Source organism: Oratosquilla oratoria, chromosome 4 (genome assembly GCF_046742065.1).
Source record: "Oratosquilla oratoria isolate Oo_2021 chromosome 4, ASM4674206v1, whole genome shotgun sequence".
NCBI classification, from domain to species: Eukaryota; Metazoa; Arthropoda; class Malacostraca; order Stomatopoda; family Squillidae; genus Oratosquilla; species Oratosquilla oratoria.
Window position 1 is genome coordinate 73,626,677 of NC_134780.1, and position 24,514 is coordinate 73,651,190.

Below are 24,514 nucleotides of genomic sequence, written 5' to 3' on the forward strand. Positions count from 1 at the left end.
TGCCGCTAACAGAGTTTTGATTACATCAGCGATTATTTAAAAACGGTCACCTCCCGTCAGCCAGAACGGCGCCTCAAATCTTTGTTTATGAAAACAGCCAAGCCAATGCGAGTCTGACTAAGCAATTGTTGCTTGTCGGTGTTTCCCCATCGTATTAGCATTCGTACAACTATCGACCTCTTACAATAGGGTTGAGGTCATGTGAGTTAGGGGGCCACATATCAGGGGCAATGAAATAGAAAAAATAGTTGGAGAGCCATTTCTGAGATTTTCCAGAAGTGTGACATTGTGCAGAGTCCTGTTGCTACATGTAGGGTCTACCAGCAGCTATTTCCTCAATCCATGGCTTTACATGGGTCTGTAGAATGTTGATGTACACTTTGGTACTCACCCTGAGCCCCTGGGGAAAGAAGATGGGGGGTATGACTTGGCCCTTGCTGCAGACTACCCCAAACACCATGACAGTTGCAGGAAACTTGGTTTTCATGACTCTTGGCACATCCTTGGGACAGACAGCCAACCACCTGTTGTTCTGAGAGTTGTGGGTCTGGTCCTGGCAGAAGTTCTTTTCATCTGAAAAGAACCAGAGCATGTCATTCTCCAGAGGGTGCTTCAGTTTGTTGAGCATCTTGCTCTTCTTGAAGTACTTGAACTTGCTCTTCCTGCATCTTTGCAGACAGGAGTTGACCCTTATACATCTTGTATCTGATATCTTCATGCAAACACTGCCTTATGGTGCCCTCAGACACTTGTAGTTCTCTCGCAATAGACCTCATGGACCAGCTGGGTTCTTCATCAACCATGGCTTGCAATTGAGTGACAATTTTGGCATCCCTGATGGTGTCTGATTGTTGAGAATGAGGTTTCCTCTTGTCATCACCTTCATAATTGTAATCAGAAGCAATCAATTCCTTTCTGATGGTCCTGACGAACTGTTCATTCTCTTTTAGCAGTTCTGAGATCTTGCTGCTGCTGTGTCCAGCAGAGATTAACATAAGTACCACATGCCTTTTCCATAGATGAGGAAATGTAAAGCTCTCCATGGACGTAAGGTGTTGCTGAGATAAAGTCTCAACATATACTGATTGGTTGCTTTTGTTTTGAGTGGTGTGGTTCCCTGTGTTTTCCCACACTGTGTCCCTGAAACAATGAAACAATTACCATTCCTCCAAATACCATTCCTCCAAATACTCACAAAACACTTAAATCTATTCAAATAACCCCCTTTCCTCTTCACTTTTCTCACTACCAGGTCTGTATGCACTCACAAAAACCTACATCTTCCATCCCAGTTTCACCTTCACCCACATTAATCTTGAAGACACTTCCTTCCACTTCAGTACGCACTTCCCTATCTCATTAAATTCCAGCATAGCCAACCACTACATCCCTCCTTTGCCCCCTCATCACTCCTGACACTCCCCACCACACAGTTACATGTTTTACTACAGTTGGTGTATGTTTCCTTGAATCTTAAGTGGAGGTGCCATGTCCAGCCTTCACAAGGCCATTCTACCATGGAAGCACAGAAAAAGATGAGGACATTAACACTGTCCATCATTTTCAATAAACCTAACTTCTAGTGAGGTACCCAAGGGGCCAGTATCTGGTCTCTAGACCAGGCCCAGAAACTCACTGTATTCATCGTACCACTTCTCCAATTATCCCCCTCCTCATGTTATTTATTTACTTATTTTAATACATATACAGTAGACCCTCGTTTTACGCGGACTTTTTATGCGCGGTTTTGAATTTACGCGGATTTTTGGGTTTTTGGGTTTTTGTATATATATACAGCGGATGAGCAAGTGGAAGATCAGGTGAAGAAGACTGTAGCCTTAGCAAAGGAAGTTGGCGGTGAAGGATTTGCAGATATGGAGGAAGAAGAGGTTCGGGAACTGGTTCGTGGCCATGCAGTTGAGCTGTCTGAGGAGGAACTGGTGGAACTCGTCCAGTCGGCCAGTGAGGAGGAGGAGGAGGAGAAGGGCAATGTTGAAGAAGAAAGCCAGCCACAGGAAGGATTAACTTTGGACTCATTGGCAGCCTTGATACGACAGGCCTCCGCTCTCAAGGCTGCCATTTATGAGACTGACACATCCATGGTGAGGGCAATTGCGGCGCAGAATGGCATCGACAGTGTTATGGCGCCCTACAAAGCCGTTTTGCAGGACATGAAAAAGCGCCGAGTACAATTACCCATCACCATGTTTTTACAGAAACGTGGTGGTCCAGCTAATTCTGATGCCGAGTCCGACTAGACTGCTACCTAGACTACTACCCCTTCTACATATATTCATTTCATGCACTGTTTTTTCTTGTTCTTTTGTTTGAATTGTATTGTTTTCCTATTTTTCTATTGTATTATTTTGTTCAATATGGCAATTCATTGTGGAAATAAAATTATTAGGGTTCTAATGATTGTTTTGGTATATCTCCTTCAGTGGCGGAATTTTACGCGGATTTTCGTTTTACGCGGGGGTTCCCGGTCCCTAACCCCCGCGTAAAACGAGGGTCTACTGTATTTCTCTTTCGTTGTTTTTTCTACACATGGAGGTCAGTATTCTAGTACCTGTTCTTCCACACCTCCAAATAGCTAGATACATAATCACCAATCCAGGCCCTTATACATGTGCTACATGTATAAATCCATTAAGATATCCACACACGTACATCACATGGCACTCTTGGTTCCACATTGTATGGATTACACTCACCAGCACAAACCAGTACACTAAAAATTAGAGCTGTAGCTTTCACACAACACATGCACCCAAAAACACACCAACAGAAAATTATACCCTTAGTGTATGACAATAAGCAAAAATTGTATCACAAACAAACACACAGGGCTGCTCCAGTTCATATATAGACACAACATACACATGCTCTAATCCAAGAAACAAAACTAACACTACAAGCTGCATTACCCACATTCATTGATTGCATAACAGTAAAAGAAGACAATACTTATCACAAAGGTGGACTCATCACACTAATACACAACAGCATACCCTTCAACAAAACAAAAGGAACAAAACAGACACCACAGTAGAAATAGTCTCTGTACAAAGAAGACAACTTACAAAATTAGAAATATTTACATACCACCCACTACATCAACCCGCAGAGGCTACACCCCTCAACTCTAACCAGGTATGTCAGGAAAAGCAGTATGTGAGTGAAACTTTGTACCAATAAAGACTGTCTTCACATGGTGCTTTTCCTGACATCCAACCACTCAGCTCAATAACAAACTGCATACTGGCAGATAATCTTAACAAATATCACCCAATTGGGCATGGCACACAATCAGCAGACCATAGAGGATAGAAATTGCTAGAACAGCTCCCCAACATAAACATATTAAACATACACAAAATAATAATACTAAAACATATGTACATACATATACCAAAGGCTTTTTCCCCCTTACACGGGGGTAGCCAAAAAGAAAAAGGCATAGAAATCACTCCCACCCATTTCATTTCCCATATATTCCACTCCCCTCCACCCCCCTCCCTCCCTCCTATCTTGGCACTTCCTGGATGACGGGTCATCCCTGCATCCTGTCCACTGCCCTGGGTCAGAAGCAGTGTCGCAATAAGATTTTTTTTATTGCAGGAAGAAGTGATACAGCATTTGCTCTTATCTTAAAACATCAAGTATGGCTACTCCCTCTCGTCCTGCCCCACCACCACCACCAATGCGCAAAGGCAAGGCCCTTTTACAGGTAGTGGATATATTGATAAATGTCTTTTCAAGAAGCTAGAAAATGCATGCTTAGCTGGTGTGAGCTCCCATCATCGATCTTTGAAAGTACTGTATATCCAAAGAATGAAGCATATGGTGTTTTGTTTACCTTAGACTCATGGCTATTGTACAAAAACTATTTGTATGATGTAGCAAGATTAAACTAGACTGAATGTTAATTACAGTGCTTTCATCATTTTCAGGTGTGGTACAGGCATTTGAAGCACTATACAACTATACTGCTCAGAAGGTATGTATCTCTTGTCTAGGTGTATTATTAGTGTACTATAGCAAAAGAATAGAGATTGGATATTATCATGCTTCATTATTTTAAATATGTAATATGGGTCTCTCTCTCTCTCTCTCTCTCTCTCTCTCTCTCTCTCTCTCTCTCTCTCTCTCTCTCTCTCTCTCTCTCTCTCTCTCTCTCTTCTTCCCTCTTTCTCTCCTCTTTCCTCTCTCTCTCTTCTTCCCTCTCTCTCTCTTCTTCCCTCTCTCTCTCTTCTTCCCTCTCTTTCTCTTCTTCCCTCTCTTTCTCTTCTTCCCTCTCTTTCTCTTCTTCCCTCTCTTTCTCTTCATCCCTCTCTTTCTCTTCCTCCCTCTCTTTCTCTTCCTCCCTCTCTCTTTTCTTCCCTCTCTATCCTCTTTCTCTCTCTCTCCCCCTATCTCCTTTCTCTCTCTCTCCCCCTATCTCCTTTCTCTCTCCCCCTCTCTCCTTTCTCTCTCCCCCCTCTCTCCTCTCTCCCCCCTCTCCTCTCTCTCTCTCTCTCTCTCTCTCTCTCTCTCTCTCTCTCTCTCTCTCTCTCTCTCATTACCCTCTCTTTCCTCTCTTCCCTCTCTCTCCCCCCTCTCTCTCTCTCTCCTCTCTCTCTCCATCTCCCTCTATCTCTTCCCCCCCTCTCTCTCCATCTCCCTCTATCTCTTCCCCCCCTCTCTCTCCATCTCCCTCTATCTCTTCCCCCCCTCTCTCTCTCTCTCTCTCTCTCTCTCTCTCTCTCTCTCTCTCTCTCTCTCTCTTCACCCCTCTCTCTCTCTCTCTCTCTTCACCCCTCTCTCTCTCTTCCCCCCTCTATCTCTCTCTTCCCCCCCCTCTCTCTCTCTCTTCCTCTCTCTCTCTCCCTCTCTCTCTCTCTTCCTCTCTCTCTCTCTCTCTCTCTCTCTCTCTCTCTCTTCTTTCTTTCTCCCTCTCCTTTCTCCCCCCCTCTCTCTCTCTCTCTCTCTCTCTCTCTCTCTCTCTCTCTCTCTCTCTCTCTCTCTCTCTCCATCTATCTCTCTCCTCCCCCTCTCCTCTTTCTATCTCTCTCACCCACTCCCCCCCTCTGTCTCTCTCTCTCACTCCCCCCTCTGTCTCTCTCTCTCCCTCTCTCCCTTCCTCCCACTCTCTCTCCCCCTCTCTCTTCTATTTCTCCCCCTCTCCCCTCACCCCCTCTCTCTCTCTCTCTCTCTCTCTCTCTCTCTCTCTCTCTCTCTCTCTCTCTCTCTCTCATATCTCTCTCCCTCCCTCTCTTTCCCCCATCTCTCACCCCTCCCTCTCTTCCCCCTCTCTTTCCCCCATCTCTCACCCCTCTCTCTCTTCCCCCTCTCTCTCCCCTCCCTCTTTCTCTCTCCCTCTCTCTCCCTCTCTTTCTCTCCCCCTCTCTCTCTTTCTCTCTCCCTCACCCTCCCCTCTCTCCCCTTTCTCTTTCTCTCCTCTCTCTCCCCCCTCTTTCTCTTTCTCCCTCTCACCCTCTGTCTCCTCTCTCTCTCTCTCTCTCTCTCTCTCTCTCTCTCTCTCTCTCTCTCTTTCTCTCTCTCTTTCTCTGTTGATGGATCATTTTAATGAACAGTTAACATGGCTTAAAATCTGAAAGCTTATGTATGTTGAACCTGTAAATCTTTTACTTGCCTTGTCGATGTGGTGCAAGAGATAGTGTAGATTATGTCCACATTGGTCTCTCTCTCTCTCTCTCTCTCTCTCTCTCTCTCTCTCTCTCTCTCTCTCTCTCTCTCTCCCTCTCCCTCTCCCCCCTCTCTCTCACTCTCACTCTCTCTCCCCTCTCCCCCCTGTCTCTCTCTCTCTATCCTTCCCCTCTCTCTCCTCCCCCTCTCTCTCCTCCCCCTCTCTCTCCTCCCCCTCTCTCTCCCCACTCTATATCTCTCTTTCTCCCTCCTCCTCCCCCTCTCTCTCTCTCCCTCCCTCCTCCTCTCTCTCTCTCTCTCTCTCTCTCTCTCTCTCTCTCTCTCTCTCTCTCTCTCTCTCTCTCTCTCTCTCTCTCTCTCTCTCTCTCTCTCTCTCTCTCTCTCCCCCCTCCTCCTCCTCCCCCTCTCCCCCCTCTCTCCCCCCCTCCTCCTCCTCCACCCCCCCCCCCCTCTCTCTCTCTCTCTCTCTCTCTCTCTCTCTCTCTCTCTCTCTCTCTCTCTCTCTCTCTCTCTCTCTCTCTCTCTCTCTCTCATCTCTCCCCTCTCCTTTCTCCCTCTCTCTTTCCCCCCCTCTCTCTCCCTCTTCTCTTTCCTCCCTCTCTCTTTCCCCCTCTCTCTCTCCCCCTCTCTCTCTCCCCCTCTCTCTCCCTCTTCTCTCTCTCTCTCCCTCTTTTTGCTCTCTCTCCCTCTCTTTCTCTCTGTCTCTGTCTCTCCCCCCCCCTCTCTCTCTCTCTCTCTCTCTCTACATATATATATATGTATATATATATAAATGTATATATATATATATGTATATATATAAATGTATATATATATATATGTATATATATAAATGTATATATATATATATATATATATATATATATATATATATATATATCAATGACTACTATTATACAAGACATGCACACCAGATTCCTGGCTCTGCACTTTAACGGAACCCAAGTTGCTGTTGTTTTACATTTTACAAATTGGATTATAGTTAAACCTTTGTGATTGCAAACAAACAAACATTCACACAAATAAACATAGAAGCAAAAGCTTACCAGACTGCAGTGATTAATCGGCGAGCCAAGCCTTCTTTACAGAGGTCTAGAGAAGGACTGCATTCTTCTGCTGGTCTTTCTCTAGGTTGTGGAGTCCATTCAGAAGAACATTTGCCTGACGACGGAACATCTTGGGACAGTCGATGTCAATCCCACAGAAGCTGGCCAGTGTCAACAAGATCTCCATCAGTCTTTTCTGGCAGCAGGAATGGTAATGGGCTTCCTTGATGAAACACAGTCCACATCTGACAAGATCAAAAGTGCACACATGTGGAGTTGTCAGGGAACCTCTGGACACTGTCTCGATAAAGTCCTTAACATCACTGGTCACAAGAGGTTCCTCGGCGCTGAAGACCACATTGTCCGCACACTTCGTCTCAAGCCACCCCACCACATAGGCTGCACTGCACTCTTCATTCGCAGTCAATGTCACATCTGTGGTGCACCTTTCAATAGAGGCTGCATCCTCTAGGTCAATTGCAGTCCCCAAGCAGGTATGTTCCTTCGACAAAGGGTGGACATCGATGGACTGGACGTTTACGGTAGCACATCTTATGACAGTAGACTGAGAATGCCCCCTCAAGCCAGTCACTCTGGATCTCATGCAGCAGGACATAATGAAAATCAGCATTTCTGAACAAGTAGCGGCAAATGGCAATCAGTCCCTGCATAGTCTGCACTAGTGCATTCTTAGTGTCATGGGTGAAACACTTTATTCGATTTGTTACATGTCCTGAAGAAGCCTCTTGGAAAATCAACAGGAAAGTCTGCAGGCTGGTTGACTGGGGACCCTGAACAGCTCGATATGGATTGTTCATGTGCTGATCTTGCCCCTTCCCGGATACATTCACTAAATTCCACCAGTTGAGGATGATTTGGATGAACTTAGCAGTGTCATGACATCCTCTGAGCTTCAATGAAGCCACAACCTTTTCATCGAAGACCTTCAAGACATGCTGCACATTTTGTAGTTGAAGTCATGAGGTGTTGACAGCAAATTTAGTTAGGGGAGTAGTCTTCAGAATACTGCCTTTCTCTGACTCGTACAGTTCCTTGACGTTGGCAAATGATACATACATACATATACCAAGGCTTTTTCCCCCTTACAAGGGAGGTAGCCAAAAAGGGAAAGGCATAAAATCATTTCCACCCATTCCATCCCTGAATACACTCCACACCCCTCCACCCTCCCTCTTATCTGAGCACCTCCTGGATAACGGGTCATCCCTGCACCTTGTCCACTGCCCTGGGTCAGAAGCAGTGTCGCAAGACACAGCACATCCACAGCAAGGCCGCTTCATTAAATCGGCGACCCCCCCTCTCCGTCCCCCCATTGCATAAAAGGATAGGACGGGGAGAAATCCCTTTGGGCTGCATCAAGTTTTGCTCACACATACTACCTCACCCCCCATCCCCCTGCCCATTCCACCTCATGCAATCACAACATCATTCATGTACAACCATTCTCCATTCACCCTTGTCTTCTGTCCTCTCCCGTCCTTCCTCAACAGACATTCCCCTCTTCCCCAAAGCCCCCTTCACCCCATCCATCCACCTCATCCTAGGACGTCCCCTCATGTTCACTCCTTCCACATCTGCCTTCCACACCTCTTTTACTAGTCTTTCTTCACTCATTCTTTCCATGTGTCCAAACCATCCTAATATTCTTTCATCCACCCTATCTCCCAACTCCCTTACCACAACGCAAATACATACCTCATCTCTACATAAACAACACTAATACCACACACAAACACACCGAAAATTCTTGGTGTAACATACGATACATCCATGTCTTTCAAACAACACATCACAAACATAAAAAACAAATGCACACCCAGACTTAACGCACTTAAGTCAATCACTGGAACAACATTTGGACAAAACAAAGAAACTAATATAACAATATACAAACAATGCATACGCTCAGTGTTGAATTATGCGAGTCCTGCATGGGCTCCTAATCTAAGTGAGACACACCACCACACCCTTCAAATCATACAAAACAAAGCCCTAAAAACAATTACAGGCTGCACAAATACAACACCTACAGACCATTTACACCATGAAACAAAAGTCCTCAAAGTCAAGGACCACCTCGACATGAGAGGCATACAAACGCCGCAGCCACCACAAACACATTACACCCGCTACACTACATAGCAGAACACCCACACACACCAAGAAACATTAAAACAACACCCAAAGACCTTTATCACACACAGATACTCTCTTCTCTTCCTCCACAACCACCAAATACCAGCCTCCGGAAACATATTCATAATCATATCACTCACCGCTCCATTAACACACTGAAAGACAACACACTGCTGCATGCCAGACCCCCTGATATCCACCCTTCTGAATCCTCTCTCCCACGAAAGGACAGAGTCCACTTGGCCAGACTGCGGTGCGGTCACCACCCAGCACTTCTAAGCTACCAGAAGAGGCTGGATGACCGCGTTGTGAACAGCTGCCCAGGATGTAACACTTCACCCCATACCATACAACACATAATGGAAGACTGCATTATACACATCATGCACGCAAACAACACAACATACGCTCTATAAAGGATTTGTGGGAAAACCCAGTTTCGGCTATGGCATTCCTTGGGGAGACGGGACTGCTCGGACAGACAGTCTAGGGAACGACAACAACAACAACAACAACAACAACAACAACTCCCTTACCACCCCTGTTCTCCTCCTCACCTCCTCATTTCTCACTCTATCTAGCCTAGTAACCCCCATCATACTTCTCAGACACCTCATCTCAAACACATTCAAACTCCTTCTCTTATGTTCCATGTTTCTGCCCCATACAGTGCTGTTGGCACAATCACTCCTTCATACAGTCTCCTCTTAGCATCCATTCCCAAATGTCTATTCCTCATTACACTTTTTAATCCACCAAGGCATTTACTCGCTTCTCTCAATCTACATTCTACCTCCACCTTCACTCCACCTTTTCCTGCCACATTTGCCCCCAAGTATCTAAAACTATCCACTTCCTCCAGCCGCTCTCCCATAATGCTCACTTCCAGTCTACTGCCACTTTCACCCCTTGTACATCTCATCACCTTACTTTTACCCACATTTATCTTTAGCTTTCTTCTATCACATACTCTCCCAAACTCTGCCACCAACTTCCTCAATCCCTCCTCCGATCCTGCCACAAGCGCAGTGTTGTCCGCAAACAACAGCTGGCTCACCTCCCACTTTTCTCCATTTTCTTTAACCATCTCCAATCCCTTACCCACTACCCTAGCATTTACCTCTCGCACCACCCCATCCATGTATAAGTTGAACAGCCAGGGCGACATAACGCATCCATGACGAAGTCCCACCTTTACCTCGAACCACTCACTCTCTCCATTTCCAATCCTGAAACAAGCTCTACTACTCTCATAAAAACTCTTGACAGCTCCCAGAAGCTTTCCTCCTATCCCGTATATCTGCATAACCTCCCACAGTGCCTTTCTGTCTACCCTATCATAAGCCTTTTCCAGATCCATAAAAGCCCATAAAACATCCTCTACACAACCTCTACCTGTCCTAAATCCACACTGTTCCTCACCAATTACTCCTTCTGTTCCTCTCCTAATCCTCTCAATGAAGATCCTCCCATAAGCCTTCCCATTACACTTAACAAGCTAATCCCTCTGAAACTACTACATTCACACTTGTCCCCTTTTCCCTTGTAAAGAGGAACTATACAGTCACTCCTCCAGTCCTCCGGCACTCTACCCTCTCTCCAGCAAACATTAAATAACCTCACCAACCAGTCCACCATCACTTGACCTCCCTTTTTCAGACATTGTGCATGGCATCCATCCAGACCAGGTGCCTTACCTGCTTTCATCATCTTAACAAATGCCTTCACCTCATCCCTCCTTATTTCTCCTCCATTCTCCTCACTCATCACTCTCATTTTCTTAGCATTTCCCACTGCAGCTATCTTTCCCTCCCTATCCTCCTTCACATTTAGCAACTCCCTAAAATATTCTGCCCATCTTCCCCTTACTGCCTTCTCTTCCATTATCATCTCTCCATCTGCACCTTTTACCTTTTCTTCTCTACTTGATTTGCCTCCTCTTCCTCTCTTAATTTCTTTCCAAAACATCTTTTTATTACTTTCAAAATTTTCTGTCATACTCTTACCCCATTTCACATCTGCTCTCCTCTTTGCCTCCTTTACCTTTTGCTTCACTTCTCTTTTCTTTTCTTTGTACCTCTCATATGACTCCCTCGTCCTATTTTGTAACCAATCTGTGAAAGCTCGCTTCTTCTCTTCTACAACCTTCTTTGTTTCCTCATCCCACCATTCACTACCCTTTCTTCTATTTCCCCCTGTCCTTCTTGTTCCACACACCATCTTTGCACACTTTATGACTCCCTCCTTGAACCATCCCCATTCCTCCTCCACACCCAACTCCACTCTATCCTTTACTCCCTCACACTCCTCCTTCAGCTTCTTTTCGTACTCCTTCTCCTTTCCCTTTTCATTCAAAGAGTTCACTCTAAGAACCTCCCTACCTTTTGTCCCTTTCCTCTTTATCCATCTATCCTCCACTCTCAACTTACCTTCCACCAAAAAATGATCTGATATTCCCCCACCCTCTCCCCTTAGCACATGTACATCCTTAACTCTTCCTATCATAATCCTATTTACCACTACATAATCCATTAGCGCTCTATCTACCACCCTTCCCTCCACCACCCTCTCCCATGTGTACTTATGCTTGACTTTCTTCCGAAACACTGTATTTGCTATCATCAACTCTCTAGACACATTTCCACCAGCAACTCTCCACCATGATTCTTTCCTGGAACTCCACATTTCCCAACCACTCCATCAATTGGACCATTTCCTACCCTAGCATTAAGGTCTCTCAGTACTATTACATTGACATTTCTTCCTAAATCCTCTATGCACTCATTTAAATCTATCCAAATGGCCTCCCTTTCTTCTACACTCTTCTCACTGCCAGGCCCATATGCACTTGCAAAGACCCACATCTCCTTTCCCAGTTTCACCTTCATCCACATTATCCTTGAGGAAACCTCCTTCCACTCCACTACCCGTTTACCTATCTCTTGACCTACTAGAATAGCCACCCCTTCCCTCCCTTGCCCTCTCTTCACTCCTGATAACCTCCCACTTACACTCCCAAACTTACACTCACCCTTTCCTTTCAACTTAGTTTCACTCAAAGCCAACACATCCATCTTTCTTCTCACAAACATACTACCTATCTCTTCCCTTTTACTCTCATCTGTACCACATCCACGCACATTAAAAGACCCAAACCTTAGGGTGCTGGTCCGAAAACTCCCAGACCCTCTTATGCCTTCTCTTTTTTGTTTAGGAATGTCCCCTGTGGGGCTACAAGGAGAAGGATGCCTAGTCCCAATCCCCGTCCCTTTCTTCTCGCCTCTTACGATCCAAGTGGGAATACTTGGTGGCAGTATTCTTTTCCCCCACCACAGGGAATTCCCCCACCACAGAAAAAGAATACTCAGAGAAATGGTACAGGACAGCAACAAGGGGTTGGGGGACAGCATAACAGAGGGACAGTCGTAGTATAAAAGTGTCATATTTCTCTATGAACAGAGTTTTCCTCTATCATAGACAAAATGATGTGTGGCTCTGGTCCGTAGGGGCACCCCATATAGACCCTAAAGTATCAACTGCATGCTACTTTGCCACAATAACAAGCAGTTGTTGTGGATGCACTGTGTCAAAAAGAGAAACCAGACACGCTCTTTGTCATGAGGATGCTTGGCTGTGGCACAGCAATCACCCGGAAAATGAAACAGCTTACAGTACTGCTGGTTTATCTTGTGGTTGTCTGTGATAGACCCAGTGACATGCCCACCTGCCCTCTCAACAGCAGCTGCCACCTCCTTCACAAGCTCAAGCTGGTATGCTGCTGTGAGCTTGTGGACAGGTGTCACAGAAATCATAATACTATGTCCTCTGTGCAGCGACTTCATCATAATGCATAGCATAGAAGTGGCCTTACAGTCTGGCTTGTTCACTGCCATGCCACTCAGAACCCCACCAGAAAATGTAACATTTGGCCGAATCTGTACTTCATCTATCAAGAGAAATACATTCTTCTGCTGCAGTATCTTCACTTTGCCAAATGTTTCCCTTATCACCTGATCCTTGTCAATAGATGAAGTGATGCACTGCAGCTTGCATTTGCTTGGCAGCACCAAAAAGTCTCTGAGCTGTTCATAACTACACTTGGGGGTATGATTCAAGAGCAAAACAATAATCATTCATGGAAAACTGTTTCTGTGATAAAAGTTCCAACTGACGTGTCAAAAATACCAGCTTCTTCTCACTCTCGGTGTTCACACAGGATGACGTGTGGGTTTGAAGAAGAGTGACAACAATCTCAGTCATTTTGTCAAATGGGATGTCATAGTTAATTGCTAGGTGCACAGCTTCGGCGAACTGACCATACGACCTCAAAACATTGTTGGGATGAAGTGTCTTACCCAGTGGTATACTAATGCCCTTCTTGAATGCACAACAGATCAGTGGGCTACACAACATGGGCGTGTTTTCGACAGTCACAGAGAGGCTGCACTCACTGAAATTTTCTGTCATGAACAGAACACTAACCTTTCTTCTGATCTTGAAATAATTAAGTTCTTGTACTGCTTCTGTAGGTCACATTCAGGTCTAAAAGCATCAAATGAAGTAATCGTATATTTCTGAAGAAAATGCCTCAGTTGCTTGTCTTTGGCCTTCGCCGGATGAAGTACAGGTTTTGAAGATGGCAGACATGAAGCAGGCACATTGAAGACACTAGGAGGGGAGGGATCGCAGGTCACGTAGAACAACCAAGCAATTTGATAGCAGGAGGGTTAGTACCCGTTTCTCACAAATGAAAAATCTGTCAGAATCAACAACAAAGTTCTTACGTGGTGGTAGCACATCAAGCCACTTCTGTCTTTCATAATGGTCTTTTGGCAGTCGAAACACTCAGCACCTGTTATCCTTGTTATAATTACCATTGTAGTTTACAACACCACACTTATTCGGCATTTTGAATACATAAAATCAGCAAGAAAGAACCTATGAAGAACCAACCAAACAAAATCAGCAAGAACCTATGTAAACAAACACTATCCACTTTTAAATGTAGCCATGCACGAAAGATGAAGCGACACAACCTTACACCTCCATTGCTCGTAGCACACTGGACTGGCCTCCGCTAGCAGAGCCAGGAATCTGGGTGTGCACATCCTGTATATTAGTCCTTGATATATATGTATATATATATATATATGTATATATGTAAATATATATGTGTATATATATATATATATATATATATATATATATATGTATGTATATATATGTATATATATATGTATATATATATATGTATATATATATATGTATATATATATACATTATATATATATGTATATATATGTATATAGATATGTATATATATATATACATGTATATATATATAATCTCTCTCCCTCCCTCTCTCTCACTTTCTCTCTCCCCTCTCTCTTTCCCTCTCTCTTTCCCCCCTCTCTCCCCCTCTCTTTCCCATCCCTTACTTTCCCCCTCCCCCTCCCCCCCTCTCCCCTCCCCCTCTCTCTCCTCCCCCTCTCTCTCCTCCCCCTCTTTCTCCTCTCTCTCTCTCTCTCTCTCTCTCTCTCTCTCTCTCTCTCTCTCCCCCCCCCCCTCTCTGTCTCTCTTCCCCCTCTCTGTCTCTCTTCCCCTCTCTCACCTCTTTTTCTCCCCTCTCTTTCTCTCCCCTCTCTTTCTCTCCACACTCTTTCTCTCCCTCTTCTCTGTCTCTCCTCTCACCCCTCCCCCCTCTCTCTCTCTCTCTCTCTCTCTCTCTCTCTCTCTCTCTCTCTCTCTCTCTCTCTCTCTCTCTCTCTCTCTCTCTCTCTCTCTCTCTCTCTCTCTCTCTTCCCCTCTCCCTCTCTCTCTCTTCCCCTCTCCCTCTCTCTCTCTTCCCCCCTCTTTCTCCCTCCCTCCCCCTCCCCCTCTCTCCCCTCTCTCTTGCTCTCTGCCTCCCTCTCTCCCTCTCTCTCCCCTCTCTTTCTCCCCCCTCTCCCCCCTCTCTCTCTCCTTTCTCTCCCCCCCTCTCTCTCCTTTCTCTCCCCCCTCTCTCTCTCCTTTCTCTCCTCCTCTCTCTCTCCCCTCTATTTCTCTCTCATCCTCTTCTCTCTCTCTCTCTTTCTCTCTCTCTCTCTCTCTCTCTCCCTCTCTCTCTGTCCTCTCTCTCTCTCTCTCTGTCTATATATTTATATTATATATATATATATATATATATGTATATATATATATATCTTTCCTCTCACTTTCTCTCTCTCCCTGTCTCTCCCCTCTCCCTCCCCTCTCTCTCTCTCTCTCTCTCTCTCTCTCTCTCTCTCTCTCTCTCTCTCTCTCTCTCTCTCTCTCTCTCTCTCTCCCTTCCCTCTCTCTCTCTCTCTTCCCTCTCTCTCTCTCTCTTCCCTCTCTCTCTCCCTCTCTCTCTCTCTCTCTCTCCCCCCCTCTCTCTCCCTCTCTCTCTCCCCTCACCCCCTCCCTCTCTCTCTCTCTCTCTCTCTCTCTCTCTCTCTCTCTCTCTCTCTCTCTCTCCCTCTCTCTCTCCCCCTCTCTCTCTCTCCCCCTCTCTCTCTCTCCCCCTCTCTCTCTCTCCCCCTCTCTCTCTCTCCCCCTCTCTCTCTCTCTCCCCCTCTCTCTCTCTCTCCCCCTCTCTCTCTCTCTCCCCCTCTCTCTCTCTCTCCCCCTCTCTCTCTCTCTCTCCCCCTCTCTCTCTCTCTCTCTCTCTCTCTCTCTCTCTCTCTCTCTCTCTCTCTCTCTCTCTCTCTCTCTCTCTCTCTATTGGTGGATCATTTTTATGGACAGTCAACTTGGCTTGGCTTAAAATCTGAAAGCTTATGTATGTTGAACCTGTAAACCTTTTACTTACATCATTGATGTGGTGCAAGAGATAGTGTGGATTATGTGCACACAGGTCTGGAGAAAGCCTGTGACAAAGTGCCTCACAGTGGACATCCATGGAAATTGGAGCATATCAAATGACTAAGAGTTAAACTGCTTGAGTAGATGAAAGATTTTCTGCAGGATAGGTGCTTAAGAACAACATGAATGGATAATGTGTTAGGATGGAAGATAGTGACCATTGGAGTTCCACTGGGTTTAATGCTGGTTCCTGCAATATCTGATATGCAATACAGACGCTCTTCAACTTACGTTTTAGTTACGTTCCGAACGGAGCGTGAAAATGAACGTAAGTTGTTACTGTACGTTCCAGTAATGTATGACTGTTCATACTGTACTATACATCCATAAATTCTATTACCGTATCTTATAAAACACCCCTAAATCATTAATTATAAACATAACATTGTAAAATAATAACATTAATTTCAAATAAATTAAATTCAAGCAACATAGAGTGAGATGGTGGAGGAGAAGGAGGAGGTGGAGGAGGAGGCAAGGCACGTTCAGTCTGTCGTTTGTGCCATGTAAAAAATGGATGCAGCATCATGCGTAAGTATAGTTTGAACGTCTCGTACTATGGAGAGCGCGCTAAACTAAAAAATTCACTCAAAATAAAAAAAAATTACAAAAAATTTTTTACAGTTCAAACGTAAAATCGAAAAAACGTAAAACGAATGAACGTAAGTAGAGGAGCGTCTGTATAGGGTATTGATATAAATGACATAATGGAAAGTAAAAAAGCTATGCTAACACATTTGCAGATAATGCAATGTAAAGAGTGAATAGTGAGGAGAACTTAAGTTGTTTTGAAGACAGCATATATGCCTGGAGCTATACATGTCCCAAAAATCCCCTTTTCCCCTATAAAGGCACAGTTACACTAGTCAACAGATGGGTTGGATTCCAACAACTCAGATGGATTTCAGCCAAGGCTTTAGGATTTGGGTTGGAATCCAAGCCTAAGGACACTCAACCCAATACCATTGTAGTTCATACCTTGTAAGAGGTCCTAGGGAGAAAAACTAAAGATAAGTTAACAGTATTCATATTTATGACATATTTGTAAAAAATATGTTTCCAACTTATTCATTAACCCCTTCCATACGGTGCCACCTACGTAGGCGGCATGGGGAGCAAGTGGATACGCGAGGCTGCCATATCGGCGTCTTGATTGTATTTATTGTAGTTGTCCCTGCGTAACTGACCTACTCTCTAAACTGGCTTCATCACATTTTCTATGGTTATCAAAATTCACGGGTGAAAGAGAGAACGATCGATATAAGCGGTGACAATTTTTTATGATGCGAGTATTATGACGCAACATCGTACGTCTGGCAGCTAATGCTGCCCGCGAGATTTTGGCCCGGAGTGAAGTGGTTAATACATATACCAAGGGCCCTTACAAGGGAGGTAGCCAAAGTCAAAAGGCTTAATTCCTCTCCTACCCATTTCATCCCAACCCATTTCACTCTGATTCATCAACCCTCCCTCCATCCCTTCCTCCCCCTTTTCTTGGCTCCTGGAATACAGGTCATCCCTGTATCTCACCCATTGCCCTGGGTCAGAAGCAAAGCAGCAAGACACAGCACATCCACAGCAAGGCCACTTCATTCAATTGGTGAACCTCTCTCTGTCCCCTCATGCAGAAAAAGAGATGGGGAGAAATCCCCTCAGGCTGTGTCAAAATATCATTCACTCATAACCACTCCCTAACCCCCCATCCCCCATCCACTTCCTTCCATGCATCATAGCATCATCTACGATGGGGTGCTGAAAAATTCCTGGCTTTGGGTAAAAGACAGTACAGGAAGGTCAGTTAATTATGATTTTATTCAACATATTCCCCTCTCAGATTCACACAGTTATTACAATGGTCCTTCAGTTTTTCAAAGTCCTGAAAAAAGAACTCGGAAGGTTGGGCCTCCATCCATGCCTCTGTAGCAGTGATCACTTCTGAATTGGAGTGAAATTTCGTTCCCTTGAGATGTTTCTTCAGTTGTGGAAAGAGGTGATAATCAGAGGGGGCCAGGTCTGGGGAGTAAGGCGGGTGGTCTACCAATTCGAAGCCAGTCGCGTATTTTTTGTAGAGTTTCATGTGCTGTGTGTGCTGGCGCATTGTCCTGCAAAAAGAGGACACCATGGCTCAGCTTTCCATGGTGTTTCTGCTTCAAAGCTTCACGCAGTTCATCCAACATAGACATGTAGTATTCTGCGTTGATGGTGCGACCCTTGGGCAGGTATTTTGTGAGGAGTACTCCATCTTTGTCCCAGAACACTGAAGCCAGTACCTTTCCAGCTGACTTCTGGATCTGAAACTTCTTGGGACCAGGGTTGCGGACAGGGCTGGGGAGTCGGAACACAAAACCTCTGACTCCGACTCCAACTCCGACTCCTCTATTTTTGGCACCACTGACTCCGACTCCGACTCCTCTTCATGTAATTAACTGACTATGGCCTACATATTTTATAAAGCCTATGCAACACACATACGCTCCAATCTTGAGTAGACTTATATCATTATAAGTGGTTTATATCAAAGAATAAATATATGTTATAGTGTGGCTTTCCTATGTTTGACCTCTTCATTAATACTTTATAACGGAAGTAGAGACAAAATTTTTGAAAGGATATTGAAGAAAATTCAGTAAAAAAAAATATTCTATAATGTAAGACATTTGGCATAATATATATCTTTGTAAATAAGTGATAAGTACATTTAAAAAAACAAAAATGTTCTTTATAACAAAAGTTGAAATATAACCTTTGAAAATAGATAATGTAAGATTTTTTTTACATAGATAGTTTTGCAAATACAAAATAATAAAAAATGAAAATACTTTATAAAAGAAGTTTAGGCAAATTTCTTGAAAGGAAACAGTAAATATATAGAAAATAAACCTTATTGATATGAGTACGGTACAAGGTCGAATGTTACAGCTGAACATGTATGATACTGAAAGGTATACAGGTAGTCGTCTTCTTACGACCGAGTTCGGTTCCGACAGACAGGTCGTAAGTCGATCTGGAAGCAAGACGGTCTTTATATATATATACAGTATATATTACCCTTTGAATATTTTTGTTACTGTATATATATATATTGTATATTATATTTAGCATACTGAAATAATCTTAGCATCTTTGAACTATGTTGTATAGTATTTCTTAACCTTTTTATAATTCTATCTGATTTTCTTTGGGAAACGTAGCCTATCATCTTTAACCTATGATATCTAATACTGTACGAGTATTTTCTAACCTTTTTATTATTTTACCATCAGACTTTCTTTAAGAAACGTATGCATACTGAATAAAATCTTATTATCTTTGAGCTACGTTGGTTAATATTCATTAACTTCTTTATAATTTTCGTTAGGAAACGTAGCCTAGGCCTACGCATACTGAATAAAGTCCTGTTATCTTACAAATACTTTTTTGTTGGTTACAATAAAATCATTGCAAAGCAAAATTCGGACATTTTTTTTATTTCAAAACACATTCTTTTCGTTTACGTACTGTACCGAAAATATTGTTATCGACAACAGACTAGGCATAAACAAAGTTTACTGATACATTTTATTAATTGCAAAACATAAAAATACAAAATGCTGTACCGAACATATTGTTATCAACAACAGACTAGGCATAAAAAAGTTTTACTGTTACATTTTATATATTGCAAAACATAAAAATACAAAATGCAAGGCAAAATTAGGATTTTTTTTATTTCAAAACACATTCTTTCCGTTTACGTACTGTACCGAACATACTGTTATCGACAAACTAGCCTAGGCATAAAAAAATATTGTTACATTTTATTAATTGCAAAACATATAGAAATACAAAAATACAAAATGCAATGCAAAATTAGGAAAGATTTTACTTCAAACAAAAAATTTAAAGAAATTTAGCTGGCTGGGATGCTGACGCTGTCGGCAGCCTGCCAAAACTATCGTACTAGCGTCTCGCGGCGTGCGGAGTAATTGTTCTGCGCTGCCAGACATAACATTGCAATTCTATTACTCTATTAAATGTTGAATATTATTGCACTATCTCGTGGTCGTAAAGTTGATCAGTCGTAAGTCGCATAGGTCGTAAGTCGACGACTACCTGTATGTATCATACATACTTTTTGGGTATCATTATACTTCATATGTTTTCATACCTTCTTTTGTCTTAATGTACCGAAATTACTGATACAAGTACCTCTTGGTTTTACTACATACTGGTACTGCTATGCAATTATTGCGATGGATATTACTCTGGTTCTGGAACCGATCTTATCGATATGAGTACAAAACAAGATACAGCTGAACATGTTTGAAATGTGAAACTATTTTTTTTTAATTTAAATATCCTTATTTCAATAATTCAATGTTAAAAAGTATAGAGGGGAAAAAGAAGGGGAAAGGAGTGAAGAGATAGTATTGATGCGTTAGTCTACAGTTGAAATCATAATTATCCTACTGTTTGGCAACACAGCAGTGGGAGAAACTACCAAACTGTTGGAGTGATGGAAACGATGCATATGGAACTTGACAGGAATATTACAGCTCCCGTGACTGTGTGTCAACAGAAGGTGTAAAATGGAGGTGTTTAATTTATTCAAGTAATATTTTGGATGTTTATCAGTCTATGTATAAATTTGAAAGCCAGCATTGCACAAGGACGTTTTGTGGGTTTAGTGGAATGACCATGAAGATAATAATAATAAAAGAAATAAAGAAAATAAAAAATATAACTAATGCGATAATAAAAAAATTGATTCTTTTATTTTTATTTTTTTGTTTTTTTATTATTTTTGTTTTATTTTTATTTATTTTTCATTTTTTATATAAAAAAAAAATTAAATTAAAAAATAACCTTATAATCCACATTTACCTTTCTTTTTACCATAAATTGTAGGGTCGAATTTGTTTTTCCTGGACTATAGGCTGCCTCTATTCATAGGGTAGTCTAGGACTCTAACCTATATTTCTCATAGGCTAGTCTAACCAACCATTTTCCTCACATTAAGATGATATCAGTTTACCCTACTTACCGTATTTTTCGGACCATAAGGCGCTTCGTACCATAAGACGCACCCGTAATTTACTAATCCCCGTCCTTACATAAGGCGCACCTGGTCTCGTCATCAGATAATCATGCATATGTGAGTGCATTCAGAACTGAACATTTTCGTTGTTGAATGAGAAAAATCGGTTGGGATTTAGCAAAATTACAAAAATAAATTATATTTTTTTTATTTTGGTCAGTGAAATCAGACCACCTCCATGGACGGTCTGCCCTGCCAATACCCCTAAAAAACAACATAAACACATTACGGGAATTGTGGGGAATAAAACCAACATTAGCAGTTTTATTCCCGGAATTCTCTATTCACTTAAAAACACAAGATTACAAATGAAGGTAATTTTTAGTTTCGACCATGGGCGCAATATAGCAATAGAAAATTAATTATTAATTTTTGTAAATTATAATGTATCAACGTAATATGCAATTTTGTGAGCGGAAATAAAAAAAAGGTGCGAAAACTGATTTCGTAAGTAACGAAGTCGTGTCGGACGAATGGTACGCCATGTTTGTTATGATAGATGCCGACGTTGAAGAAATGAAAGGGTGATAAATTCGTCTAACCTAACCTAACCTGTGTTTAATAAATCATTACCTGGAAATTAAATGCCATCCGGCTCGTCCTCGTTGTCATCGTCGTGAGAGACGTTGGCGTCCCAATCCTATGCTACCGACTTCGTTCATTAGCATATTTGCTTGTTGCAAGGTATTTTTTATTTTCATTTCTGCCCACAAAATTGCATATTATGTTGATACATTTAATTTACAAAATTAATCATTCATTTTATATTGCCATATTGCGCCCATGGTCGAAACTAAAAAAAATACCTAAATGACTACAGTCTGAGTGGAGCGAGACTAGACCAATGCAAAATGGCTGTCTGTGTTGTGGACGCTATCATATAGCCATGATAGCGTGAATGAATGCGGTGGCATGGACTCTAAAACTGTCGACGTTTTCGCAATTTTCTTGTCAAGATACATGCATCTTGGTTATAACTTGGTTGTAACTTTTGCTAGGCCTATGCACTGTCGCCGTCGGCAGGCTAGCTACGAAACGTGTCAAAATAATTCGTCACACTCCGAGGCATTTTTTTTGCACTGAAGCCACACATAAGGCACACCACCCGATTTTAAGGATTTTGCCCATGCCTTATGGTCCGAAAAATATGGTATATAAAGTACAAACTACTATTTTTTTTTTTATTTGCAAATTTCAATTGAGTAGTCTATAAGTTCTATAATTATGAATAAAGCATATTTTTTAATGTTTACAAATAAGAAATTTGTATAGATTTGAGCTTTAACCTCGTTATTAACATAATAATTCAAGGAACATATAAAATATTTTATTATAAGAAATTTTTATAGATTGAATTTTTAACCTAGTTATTAATGTAATAATACGGGTGTATTCAAGGTACAGTACATATATTTTGTTATATTCTTGAAAGCTTTGTCTGCATTTTTACCATTACAGTAATTGGTAAGCCAACAATAGCTGTAAAATACTGTCTATAGATAAGACGATGAGATTTATTACATTTTATAATTTTTTTTTTTATATAATCTACTTATAAGGAGTGTGCACTGCATAACTCTACAGACTAAACGAAGGCCTTATAAAATGTAAATTTAACTGGAGTCTGAGTTGGTATATTTTTACCGACTCCGACTCCACTGACACAGTAATTGCTTACAACTCTGACTCCGACTCCACAACTCCGACTCCGACTCCACAGCCCTGGTTGCGGAGTCGTATGGTATAAGGTCCAACTCCGACTCCTTTGATTCTTCTGACTCCGACTCCTTTGATTCCTCCGACTCCGACTCCTGACTCCTTAACTCCTTGACTCCTATGTGGAAATCTATTCTGCAGATCCATATACCAGCCTCCCACACCTATTCAGCAAGCATTTTATAAATATTTTTCATGTATATTATTTTTTACGTGGAACATTCACTCGTATGATAAATATACTCACATATACACTCAACCAGCTTTATATATATATATATACATATGCACACAAGCACGTATATTCGTATAAACATATATTAAATATATAATGGTATTTATGCTCATGATCATCTACCAGCTTATGAGCACTTTCAAAGCTGTCATGGCAGAGTTGCCACTTCAAGCTATATATTTTCTTTTTCCTTTGTGCCCCTCCCCTCCCCCCCCAAAAAAAAAAATCTTATTTCATTTGTCCAATCTCATAAACCTTCTGTCACAGTATTAGGAAAAAATGTGACAAATCATGATGAGGAAAGGTTAATGGATGGATGCCCTACCTACTTATTGCAGAATTAATTTCACCATGTTATCATAAAAACCAGGAATCAGTTCAGGAGAGAGACAACCTTCCCCTGTGCACACTGTTCATAGCTGCTGCTGTTCTTCCCCTTTTCAGTCATCACCAAATGCTGTGACATATGCTCTAATGTCATTCCTATCTGGCCTCTGAGACTGGTCAAAGTTTATCTCAGGGCATTATCCCAGCATGACATAGCTCCTACAAAACAGTAAACCACACAAAAACACTTCCATTGACTTTTACATACATGAAGACGTCAACAAAGGTAAAGTAGCTAGTTTAAATCATTTAAAGATATAGATCATCTCTGTCACTTGACAGTTGACAAATTATTCAGGAATTTGAATTAATGATTATATTTATTGAGTATTTATTAAAAATAGAAATACATTCCACTGGCTATAACTCCCATAGTATAGAATGAATGAAACATTAATACAAACTACATTCTGGAAACTTCTATAAATGGTATATATCCTGTAACTAGCTATAAAACTATTCTATACTGGATGGTTATTAAATTTCTCAACACAAAACATATGAAATGTTTTAGATTTTTTAAACTTGGAATAATGAGACCTACTGCTTTCTATTTGCACAATAGCAACAAATTATTTCACAGTGCACATCTATAGACAGTATTTTACAGCTATTGTTGGCTTGCCAATTACTGTAATAGTAAAAATGCAGACAAAGCTTTCAAGAATATAACAAAATATATGTACTGTACCTTGAATACACCCATATTATTACGTTAAAAATTCAATCTATAAAAATTTCTTATAATAAAATATTTTATATGTTCCTTGAATTATTACGTTAATAACGAGGTTAAAGCTCAAATCTATACAAATTTCTTATTTGTAAACATGAAAAAATATGCTTTATTCATAATTATAGAACTTATAGACTACTCAATTGAAATTTGCCAAAAAAAAAAAAAAAAAAAAAAAAAAAAAATTGTAGTTTGTACTTTATATAAGTAGGGTAAACTGATATCATCTTAATGTGATGAAAATGGTTGGTTAGACTAGCCTATGAGAAATATAGGTTAGAGTCCTAGACTACCCTATGAATATAGGCAGCCTGTAGTCCAGGAAAAACAAATTCGACCCTACAATTTATGGTAAAATGAAAGGTAAATGTGGATTATAAGGTTATTTTGGGATTATTATTATTATTATTATTTTTTTTTTATAAAAAATGAAAATAAAAATAAAACAATAAAAATAATTAAAAAATAAAAACAAAATAAATATAAAAGAATCAATTTTTTATTATTGCATTAGTTTTATTTTTTTTCTTTATTTTTTATTATTATTATTTTTTTCATTTTTTTTAACCCGATAATTAATCAACATGTACATACATACATACATATACCAAGGCTTTTTCCCCCTTGCAAGGGAGGTAGCCAAAAAGGGA

General features: G+C 41.6%; 1 protein-coding gene across 6 annotated transcripts in view; it reads left to right on the forward strand.

Moving 5' to 3' along the window:
- LOC143024895 (osteoclast-stimulating factor 1-like) overlaps nucleotides 1–24,514 on the forward strand; it is a 169,077-nt gene that overhangs the window by 26,441 nt on the left and 118,122 nt on the right. For all 6 annotated transcript variants that reach the window (XM_076184288.1, XM_076184294.1, XM_076184293.1 and 3 more), the window contains exons 2-3: nucleotides 3,622–3,713; nucleotides 3,954–4,000. In XM_076184288.1, coding sequence (XP_076040403.1) covers nucleotides 3,665–3,713; nucleotides 3,954–4,000 — 96 coding nt within the window. In that variant the 5' untranslated portion in view covers nucleotides 3,622–3,664. The remainder of the gene's footprint in view (nucleotides 1–3,621; nucleotides 3,714–3,953; nucleotides 4,001–24,514) is intronic.